This window comes from Ursus maritimus, unplaced genomic scaffold (assembly GCF_017311325.1).
Source record: "Ursus maritimus isolate PB19 unplaced genomic scaffold, ASM1731132v1 scaffold_9, whole genome shotgun sequence".
Classification (NCBI taxonomy): domain Eukaryota; kingdom Metazoa; phylum Chordata; class Mammalia; order Carnivora; family Ursidae; genus Ursus; species Ursus maritimus.
In genome coordinates this window covers 69,252,427-69,263,850 of record NW_024427107.1, presented here as the reverse complement: position 1 = coordinate 69,263,850, position 11,424 = coordinate 69,252,427, and the positions used below count along the sequence as shown (strand labels likewise).

General features: G+C 44.8%; 1 protein-coding gene across 1 annotated transcript in view; it reads right to left on the bottom strand.

Annotated features, from left to right (window-relative positions):
* GSDMC (gasdermin C) overlaps positions 1-11,424 on the bottom strand; it is a 21,952-nt gene extending 10,528 nt beyond the window's left edge. The window contains exons 1-3 of the mRNA XM_008689383.1: positions 9,974-11,424; positions 8,719-8,902; positions 6,539-6,753 (exon numbers count right to left, since the gene is read on the bottom strand). Coding sequence (XP_008687605.1) covers positions 6,539-6,753; positions 8,719-8,902; positions 9,974-10,187 — 613 coding nt within the window. The 5' untranslated portion in view covers positions 10,188-11,424. The remainder of the gene's footprint in view (positions 1-6,538; positions 6,754-8,718; positions 8,903-9,973) is intronic.

Here is an 11,424-nt window from a genome sequence, read left to right as displayed (position 1 = left end):
GGTGCTATTGTAAATGGAATAGATTCCCTAATTTCTCTTTCTTCAGTCTCATTGTTCGTGTATAGAAATGCAACTGATTTCTAGGCATTGATTTTGTATCCTGCCGCATTACTGAATTGCTCTATAAGTTCTAGTAGTTTGGGGGTGGAGTCTTTTGGGTTTTCCATATAGAGTATCACGTCATCTGCGAAGAGAGACAGTTTGACTTCTTCTTTGCCAATTTGGATACCTTTTATCCCTTTTTGTTGTCTGATTGCTGTTGCAAGGACTTCTAGTACTATGTTGAATAATAATGGCGAGAGTGGGCATTCTTGTCGTGTTCCTGATCTTAAGGGAAAGGCTTCCAGCTTTTCCCTGTTGAGAATGATATTCGTTGTAGGCTTTTCATAGATGGTTTTTATGAAATTGAGGAATGTGTCCTCTATCCCTATACTCTGAAGGGTTTTAATCAGGAAAGGATGCTGTATTTTGTCAAATGCTTTTTTCTGCATCAATTGAGAGGATTTTATGTTTCTTGACTCTTTTCTTGTTGATATGATCTATCACACTGATTGATTTACGAATGTTGAACCACCCTGCATCCCAGGGATGAATCCCACCTGGTCATGATGGATAATCCTTTTAATGTACTGTTGGATCCTATTAGCTAGGATCTTGTTGAGATTTTGACGTCCATATTCATCAGGGATATCGGTCTGTAATTCTCCTTTTTGACGGGGTCTTTGCCTGGTTTGGGGATCAAGGTAATACTGGCCTTATAGACTGAGTTTGGTAGTTTTCCTTCTATTTCTATTTTTTGAAACAGCTTCAGGAGAATAGGTATTATTTCTTCTTTGAATGTTTGGTAGAATTCCCTGGGGAATCCGTCAGGCCCCGGACTCTTGTTTTTGGGGACGTTTTTGATCACTGCTTCAATCTCTTCATAATTAATCGGTCTGTTTAAATAATCAGTTTCTTCCTGTTTCAGTCTTGGTAGTTTATAGGTTTCCAGGAAGGCATCCATTTCTTCCAGGTTGTTTAATTTATCGGCATAATGCTGTTGATAAAAGTTTCTAATGATCCTTCCTATTTCATTGGTGTTGGTTGTGATCCCTCCCCTTTCATTCATAATTTTATTAATTTGGGTCCTTTTCTGTTCTTTTGAATAAGTCTGGCGAGTGGCTTATTGATCTTATTTATTCTTTCAAAGAACCAGCTTATAGTTCTGTTGATCTGCTCTACTGTGCTCCTGGTTTCTAATTCATTGATCCCTGCTCTAATCTTGATCAACTGCCTTCTCATGCGTGGCTTAGGCCTGTTCTTCTGTTCCAGCTCCAGCTTCTTGAGGTGAGAATATAAAAACTGCATTTTAGATTTTTCTATTCTTTTAAGTGAGGCTTGGATGGCTATGTATTTTCCCCTTAGGACTGCCTTTTCAGTGTCCCATAGGTTTTGGACTGTTGTGTTTTCATTGTCTTTGGTCTCCATAAATTATTTAAATTGATTTTTAATTTCCTGGTTTACCCAAATGTTCTTGAGCAGCATGGTTCTTAGTTTCCAAGTGTTTGAGTTTCTTCCAAATTTTTCCTTGTGATTGAGTTCCAATTTCAAAGCATGTGGTCTGAGAATATGCAGGGAATAATCTCAGTCTTTTGGTATCAGTTGAGACCTGTTTTGTGACCCAGTATATGGTCTGTTCTGGAGAAAGTTCCATGTGCATTCGAAAAGAATGTGTATTCTGTTGTTCTGGGGTGTAGTGTTCTGTATATACCTATGAGGTCCATCTGGTCCAATATGTCATTCAAAGCTCTTGTTTCTTTGTTGATTTTCTGTGTAGGTGATCTGTCTATTGCTGATAGTGGAGTGTTGAGGTCCCCTACTATTAATGTATTATTATCTATATGTTTCTTTATTCTGGTTAAGAGTTGGCTTGTGTATCTAGCTGCTCGCTGTTGGGGGCATAGATATTTAAAATTGTCATATCCACTTGTTGGATACATCCTTTAAGAATAATATAGTGTCTTCTGTATCTCTAACTACAGTCTTTAGTTTAAAATCTAATCTGTCTGATATGAGAATTGTGACCCCAGCTTTCTTTTAAGGTCCATTGGCATGAAAAATGGTTTTCTGTCCCTTTACTTTCAGTCTGGATGTATCTTTAGGTTCAAGATGAGTCTCTTGTAGACAGCAAATGGATGGGTTATGTCTTTTTATTCAATCTGCCAACCCTGTGGCATTTATGGGAGCATTTAGGCCATTCACGTTGAGAGTGATTATTGAGAGATATGATTTTAATGATGTCATGTTGCCTGTGAAGTCTTTGTTTCTATAGATTGTAAATTTCTGTTTTGTATCACTCTTGGGGCCTTTTTACTTTTGTAGAACCCCCCTTAATATCTCCTGTAGGGCTGGTTTGGTGGTTACGAATTCGGTCAGTTTCTGCTGATCCTGAAAGGTCCTTATCTCTCCATCAATTCTGAATGACAGCCTTGCTGGATAAAGGATTCTTGGCTGCATGTTCTTCTCAGATAGAGCTTTGAAAATACTCTGCCAACCCTTCCTAGCCTGCCATGTCTCTGTAGACAGGTCTGACGTTATTCTGATATTTTTACCTCTGTACGTAAGGATTTTCTTCCCCCTGGCTGCTTTCAATACCGTATCCTTGTATCTAATATTTGCGAAATGCACTATGATGTAACGTGGTGTAGGTCTGTGGTCATTGACCTTGGGAGGGGTCCTCTCTGCCTCTTGGACACGAATGCTTGTTTCCTTTGTCAGATTAGGGAAGTTCTCAGCTACAGTTTGTTCAAATATCTCTTCTAGACCTCTCTCTTTCTCCACCCCCTCGGGGATGCTGATGATTCTGACATTGGAACGTTTCATTGAGTCAGTAATCTCCTGTAATCTACATTCTTGAGATTGGATTTTTTTGAGCAAGTTTCTGTTTTAATTTTCTCTTCTACCATCCCATCCTCCAATTCACTAATTCGATCTTCTGCCTCCTTTATCCTGGCCGTCAGAACGTCTAGTTTAGACTGCAATTGATTCATAGCATTTTTAATTTTGGTGAGATTCGCTCTTATTTCTGCCCTTAGAAATTCTATATTCCTGTTAATATTTTTTTCGAGCCTACATACACATCATCTTGACCATTGTTACTCTGAACTCCATTTCTGACAATTTGGTTATATCCATATCCATCATTTCTGTGGCAGAGGCCACAGTCTCTGTCTCCTTTCTTTGCTGGGGGGATTTCTCCTCCTCATCATTCTGATGAGGAGAGGTTGTGGGGTTGCCCGGAGCCCAAATTATTGACCAGGACCCAGGCAGTGTGCACTTGTTTTATAGGGACCTTAGGGATATGGGCTTCTTGATTTTTCAGCCTGTTTTCTGGGGGAGGGGCCTGCCGCGCCCATACTCAGGCAACCCTGTTTGGGTACAGTCTCCCTGTCCCCTGTGAGGGGGGATGGAGATGGGCACACTGTGAGCTGGTATTTCCGGGCTTTTGTTCTCTGGCGGCTTTCCCTGGTGGTTTTCTGTGGCTCTTCTGAGAGTCAGAGCAGCAGTGGCCGTAGCCTAGCCTCTGTCTCAGAACAGAGAGATCGCAGTCCGCTCTCCACTGAGCAATTCTTGGCCTCTTTAACTCTGTTTCTGTCAGTGCTGCTAAAACCCCTGCAGCATCCCGGGTTGTGCGCCCCACAGCCGCTCTCCCAGCCCTCACTTCCAGGGCCGGCCCGTCTCTGTCCTTTGTGCTCTAACATCGCCGCCCCCGGTTCCCGTGCACGCTCCCGAGCTCCCGGTTTTAGTCCGGTTCCAGTGAGCGCTCTGGAGCTCTGGTTTTCAGACCGGTCGTCGCGCGCGTTCCCTGGCTCACGGTCTCAGTCTGCTGTCTCTCGGGTGCCGCTCCTCAGTGCAGGTGGCTGCCGCTTCCTGGTTCCCGTTCGCGGCGGCTCCCTCCCCCTTCCGTTTATCTTCCTGATATCTGTGCACGGATTGACGGCTCCCCGCTTTGTACCTCAATACTCAGCGCTGGAGATGTTCGGTTGTAGAGATCCAGATGTATCTTCCTGCATCTCAGGCTGATTCCGTGGGTGTTCAGGATAGTCTGGTAGATATCCAGCTTGACTTGGGACCAGCTGAAAAAGGGGTCCCCTACTCCTCTGCCATTTTTTCCTCCTGAGTCAGCAGATTTTTAAAGCGCCAGGCTCCAAGTCCCAACTATTTTTACAAAGTCATGGATTTCAACCCCTTTGGTTTTTAAAGCCAAATGTTATAGGGTTTAGTATTACCCGTGTGAGCTTCCTGATGGGAAGGCCCATTTCTCTGCCCTCTCCACATGTGCCCTCCTGGGGGGAGTCTCCCTCCACCTTTCTGACCTTCCTAACCTACAAGATGCAGCTTCTTCTCTATATCTTGTTTTCCTTTTTAGAAATATTCATGATTTTTTTTTTTTTTGAGGCAAGTGTCCTGATAATTCACACTTAGGTTTTGTGGTGTATGTGGACCCATGAAACTGGTCTCCTGTTGGTCCTTTCATCTGGAAGCACATCCCCAGGTCTCACCTTTCTTGTATTATTTCCTGGATGATTTCGCCTGTCTTATTGTATCTCTGTTCTCTCTTTCTGGACCTCCTGTTATTCAGTTGTTGGATCTCCTGGACTAATCCTCTAAATTTTAAAATTAATATTTTCCTGTCTTTTTGCTTACTTTTTTGGGGGGGAAATTTCTTTGATTTTATTTTTTGGCTTTTCTTTTTAAAAAAATTTTCTTTAGACTTCCGATTTCTGGTCTGGCTTGTAAAGAGCTTAGAAATTGTCACTCTGTCCTCAAATCAAGTGAAAAGCTGAACAAACTTTACTGAGATATCAGTCTGGGTTTTCCAGAAAACAGCACCAATAGGCTGTCTGTCTGCCTATGTATTTATCTGTCTAAAGGGCTTTATTGTAAGGGATCTGCTCATGCAGTTATAAAGGTTGAAAAGTCCCAAGATGTGCAGGCCCAAGAGAACTAATGGTATGGTTCTAACCCGAATCTAAAGGCCTCAGAACCAGGAGAGCCAGTGGTATAGCTCACAGTGCAAATCTGAGTCTGATGGCAGAAGAACAGTGTCCCAGCTGAAAGATTCTCAGGCAGAGAGTAAACTCAGTCTTTCTCCACCATTTGTTTTATTTACACCTTCAGTGGATTGGATGCGGCCCACTTACACTGGGGAAAATAATCTGCTTTACCAGTCTACCCCCTCAAATCTCATCCAGAAACCCCTTCACAGACACACCTGGAGTAACGTTGAACCAAATATCTGGGCACCTCATGGACTAGTCACATTCGCAACATGAAATTAACCATCACGTTGAGTAGTAATTAGTAATTACTATATTCTAGAGACCTGACTGACTGTTAATACGTATTCTAGTAGACTTTTACGTAGGTGTTATATCTTAATTTTATGAATGAGGGAGCCCTATCTCAGAAACAAGAATACTGTCCTCAGGCAGCCTAGTGAGTAAATGGCTTCTCCAGAATTCAGCCCTACTCTTTGAATGTCCTAGTGAATAAAATATTACCTGAGAGTCAAGTGCAAATCAACAGCATGGAAACTCTGAGGCAGCCACGAACCAGGCGTGATATACAAACTGTTTAACCACATCATAGCCCCAGAGCCCAGACGGCACCAGCTGCAAACAGCTGGGATGGCGGCCGGACACAGGGCTGAGCAGTCACCCTCTGCAAAATGCCACAGGGTGTTCTGTCCTCACAAAACCCAGTCCACCCATGTGAACAGGTGGGAAAACAGCTGAACGTGGAAATATCCTCCCAACTGGAGTGAGTTTTGCTTCAAACTTCTTTGTCCATTGGGTGGCACCTTGCCCTCTGAGTTCATTCACAGATCTTGGGAAAGTTAGCCCACATCTCAGTTTTTGTTTTGTTTTTTTAGTTCCTACATCTCTTAAATGAGGACCAATTACATATAAAATATATTATGTGTAAATGTCCATTGTAACACACACACACACACACACACACACACACACACACACACACACTGTATATGTCCCTGAGTCACGGTTCATGCTGACTTAATATTTGGTAAATTGAGGTGCTTAAACCATTTTTAAAATTGTAGTTATTGTAAGTTATGTATATCACATGTGCTTGGAGATATTTAATCTCAATCCAGAGTACTTTCTACTCAGGGTATCCCAGTACTTAGGATATTTTAAACTGCTGAGGTTTTGTGCTGTGGTCCCTTGTTTCTTCCAGCCATAGAGCCTCACATACACGTGGTAGAGCAGCCATACTTTTAGAGGATCCAGAATCCATCATTTACCCAAACAAAATATAATGGCCAATAATTAAGTCTATTTTCTATTTTATCAATGTTGAATAATGTCATATATTAAAATATTAAAATGAGCATGTTACAATATACTCTCAGTTCAGGAGTCAGGATTCCGTGGCACATGAGAAGTGGGAAATAATGACCCCATTCATTCCACCCCCAAAGACAGGTCCTAATAGGATGCAGAGCCCCTGGGAAGTGAGGCTGGGCTGGTTGTGCTCTTGGTGTCCCTAACCCACAACCCACAACACGGACAACCGTGTACCTTGACCAGAGGAGTCCAAGGGATTAAGCAGTTTCCCCTAGCAGTCACACTTCCGATGTCATGCAGCACAGTACTGTGGGTCAGCTCCACGGTCTCTGTCACCACATAGAGATTGTGCCCTCTGTCCCGGCACTTCACCAGAAATAACAGCTCTGGATCCAACACTTTCCTGGGGTAGGTGGGAAGAGAAAGGTCACAGTGGGAAAGGGATGCCTTCTTGCGTTATTCTAGTGGGTTACTCTTCTAAGAATCTCGATGGACTACAGAGTGTTTGGAACGTGACAGGTAAGCTCTCAATAGGCAGGAAGATACTGGCCTATTGGTTGGGTGCCTTAGGGCAACAGAACATCTTCTCTGCTATGCACGGTGGAGGGGCCCCCATTCTCTGACCGGGATATGGGTGTGACAGTATGCACACCATATGATGAGAGGCATCTGCATTTTCCAAAATTATTTTGGTCCTGTTGGGGTAGTTTGTTGATTTCCAGTACTAGGGCCTCTCAGCAGAAGGAGTCTGGACATAGACGAGTTCAGGTGTTTGAGAACAGTGCAGAGGAAGCCCTGTAGTCAAAGGCATTTACACACACCACATGTGCCCATGTGGTGCAGGTGGATAAAGCTGATGAAGCAGGCAGATGCTGGGTGATTTTTCATGACTACCACAGGTGGGCTTTTATGGGCTGACTATCCCTAGGAGGTGGGTTGGTAGAGCTTGACTTGAAGATCTAGGCTGGGGGAGATGGGGAAGGTCTGCAGTGCTGAAGACAAAGTCCATCCCCTTTTAGTTCTGAGACTCAACTCTGGTTCTACTCCAGGCCCCACTGTGCTTGGCGCCCTGGTATTCCGTGGGGAATACTGTGAGATCCTTAAATTCACCTTTCAGTGCAGGCGGTCACTGAGCATCCAGTGTGGGCTTTCCCATTGCCCTTGGAGATAAAGGCCAGCTTCTTACCATGTGTCCAAGGGGTGTGTCATCTGACCTCCTAAGCTTCATTTTCTATCACTTTTATCCCTGTTGACTAAGCTTTGGCCTCCCCGGCCTCCCCCAGTCCTGGAAACACCCAGCTTTGCCATGCCCCAGGACCTCTAAACCCTAATTTGAACCCCTTTCCTCCTGCTCTTGCTTGCTTCTGTCATTCTTTAAGTCTGAGCTCAACTGTTAGCACCCAGAGAAACCTATGCCAGCCACCTGCAGTGTTTCTTTTCCCTTGTCCTATTTCTTATCTCTGGAGCTCACATCATGATCTGCAAGTGCCTTTGCAGCTGAATACATGACACGCCCACATCCCATTTATTAGAAATAGCCAACTGCCCCCCGCCCCCCCCCATATTAAAGGTTTGACTTCAGGCTTATTTCACTTGGAGCTAGCTAATTAAAATGTACCCTAGAAATTGCCTCTTTTACTACTGAAATACTGAGAATTATTTTGTTTCTTTCTGAGCAGCTAAAGAATCTGAGATACTCTTTTGCACCATAAATAGTCTTTGCAAATGTTATTTTTAATAAGGGCCTTGTAAGAACCCAGGAATACAGAAGTTGCCCAAAGCCCATGAAAGTAACTTTCAGTCTCTAAAAGGTCTGTGATTTTTAACTCGTTTACCTAACAACTCGTTGCCTTTGTAAAGATACTATTTAAGTTGACTTAGGAAGTGCTCCATTGAGCTCTTAGAGGAACATTTGATACCTGCCTTTGCCCGAATACATGGAGGTGAATGGAATCCCAGGACAGTGCTGTATACTTTATTTATTAAGAAGAGTCTCAGATTCTTCATCTCACCTAAATTAATACTTTTTTTATTGCCTGCTTTCTCACTCCCTGCCCTTTGGCTGTCCACACTGAATGTAAGTGGCTGTAGGGTAGAGATTTCTATTAGTCTTATCATTTTTCTATTCCCAGCACATGCCAGCACAGTAATGGGTAATTACTGTTTTAATAAATATATATTAGATAACTAATAACTGTTTGTTGAATGAATAGAATGAATGAATGAATAAATACCCAAGAAGAACAGCATGGTCTGGGATGTCATGTTCTGCACTGACCTAGCAGCAAAGCCTGCTAGTGGCCTCTTTGCGCACAAGGAGGGCCCTAGTGGCCCTGTTGACCACTTCCTTCCTCTCCCATGGCCTCACCTCTTTTGAAGGTCTTTCCAGTTATGGGGCAGGATAGTAACAACCTGAAAGTGGAGAGAGGATCCATGGCACTCAGTAGCTTCCCCTGACACATTCATTTCTAGCCCAGCGGTCACGTCGGCAGAAGCCTTTTGCTGCTGGACCACAGCGTTACTGAAGTGAAATGGTCCTGTGATAGCAGTTTCTGGGGACAGAAAAGGCAGCTTTAGGTTTAACTAAGAATTGACTCTGGAATGGTTGGGAGATCGAATTGGCTGAGTCCAGTGTTGCCCCAATCTCCTATTCATTTACATCTCTCAGTTGAGAAGCTAACACATCAATGGTTAATTTTTTTTTTTTTTAAGATTTATTTAGGGGCACGTAGGTGGCTCAGTCATTAAGCACCTGCCTTCAGCTCAGGTCATGATCCTAGTGTCCTGGGATGGAGCCCTGCGTCAGGATCCCCGCTCAGTGGGGAGCCTGCTTCTCCCTCTCCAGCTCCCCCCTGCTTGTGTTCCCTCTCTTACTGTCTCTCTCTGTCCAATAAATAAATAAAATCTTAAAAAGAAAAAGATTTATTTATTAGAGAGAGTGAGGGAGAGGCAGAGGGAGAGAATCCTCAAGCAGACTCCTTGCTGCATGTGGAGCCTGATGTGGGGGTTTGATCTCATGACCCTGAGATTATGACCTGAGCCAAAATCAAGACCCGGACACTCAACAAACTGAGCCATCCAGGTGCCCCTCAATTAATGTTTCAAGTGTAAATTACTGCTGAGGACAAATGTCTGAATCAGCCCAGGGGTTGGATAACAGGCATAGCACCCCACACCCTAAGATGTGGTGACATCCTGTGTGCACCGGTAGAGGGGACCCACGACATCACCTTTCTTCTGCAGGAGGCGCAGCATCCAGCCCCAGGAGGCAGCACCCTGGCGGCAGAAAACATTAAGCATATGGAGCCAGGTGGATCTGAGTCTGGATTCTAGTTTTACTCGTTCCCAGGTACGTAACCTGGAACAGATTATTTTATAAGTTTCAATTCACTCTTCTGTAAGGGAGGATGATGTCCCTGACTTCAGAGGCTGCTATAAGAATTAGATGAACTAATAAATGCCTGTGTCCAGATTCTCCAGTAACCATAGCTTTGCCCAGTGCCTTGTGGCAAAACCAACCCTAACACTGACCTATGTGGGTGCCTCAGGGATCCCTGCATGCCGCACTGCCTATGAGCACCTGTGGTCTCCACTCCGTGCCCCCTTGCCCTTGTTGACAGTACCTGGGACTGAAGCACCTGGCTCCAGGAGGTCCATGAGGGTGTATTCAGCTGGAACGTCGGGTGATTCCCAGAACCGTGAGCAGCTCTTCCTCTTCTGTAATACTGACAGCAGACGGAATTTGTTGGTGCTCAGCAGGTATCTCACAGGCCTCAGGTCTTTGTCTCCAAGCTCTCTGACCAAGCTCTCGGTAATACACTCAAACAGGGAGGACATGTTGCTGGGAACAGATAGAAGAAGGGCAGTCCAAAATTCAGTTGAGAGGGGGAAGCTGTCACAGAGCTTGCTATTTTTCCTAAAGGAAGGAAAAATACATGAGACTAACTTAGGTCTTAACTTAGAATAGTGACAAGGTCATAACTTCCTCAACTTGGGTATTCTAGACACAGCCTGGGCTTTGGAGGGAAGCACTACTGTGAAATTCACTGCTCTCTATGGCTAGAATAGAAAAGCCTGTGTGTCTCCCCAGCCCCAACCCAAGGGCACTCTAAAGGCCCACAGAGTGCTCTATACCATCAGCGACAGAAGGGCCTGAAAGAAAGTTCGGTACATGTGAAAAATTCATGTGGTGGGAGAAGTGGTGGCAGCGTTTGCAATTAGCAAGTGAAGGCCTCACTGAGACGTGACATTTGAACAAAGGCTGGAACTGGAACAGGGTGGGGAGCAGTGAACTACGTGGCTCTCTGGGGAAAGGATTACAGGCAGAGGAATGAGGAAGCACAGAGATCCTACAGGAAGAAATACCTGGCATGAGCCCAGGTACAGGGCCTGAGAGAATTCATCAGAAAGGGGGGCAGGTGGGGGCGGGCCCTTGCTGGTCATTGCGAGGACTTGGTTTTTACTCGAAGGGGGACTGGCAGCTGTTGGAGGGGGCTGAGCTCAAGAGTGATGGATGGGATGCATCTTCTGAAAAGATGCCTGTGTTTGCTGTGTTGACCACAGACACAGTTGGGCAGGAAGAGCAGAAGTAGGGAATCTAGTTAGGAGGGACTGCAGTGACCCAAGTAAGAGCTGATGGGGGATGGGGCCAGGGTGCTGGCACAGGAAGCCATGAGAAGTGATTGGGTCCTGGTCTGTGTGGAAGGTAGAGCCAACAGCTACAAAAAGAGTGGGGTGGCGAGGTGGCCCCCAGGGCTACTCAGAGCTCTGACACTCAGAGTGAGTCAGGAAAGCGCCATTGTACATCAGCAGAATCATTCTGAATGGGTTGTGTGTGAGAGAGGGAGATGAACAAGGGAGCAAGGCAAGATGGAGGAAACGGGAGTCCTGGCAAATGAAGGGGAGCCGGCTTGGGGATCTAGAGAATCGATTCTGTCTACATGTGTCACTCATCATGATCTCAGAGAACTTGTAAGGACAAACTGGATGCTTTTTATGGGCTTCTTCTGCTTATTTATTTATTCAAAGATTTCATTTATTTGAGAGAGAGTAAGAGATCATGAGCGGGGAGGGG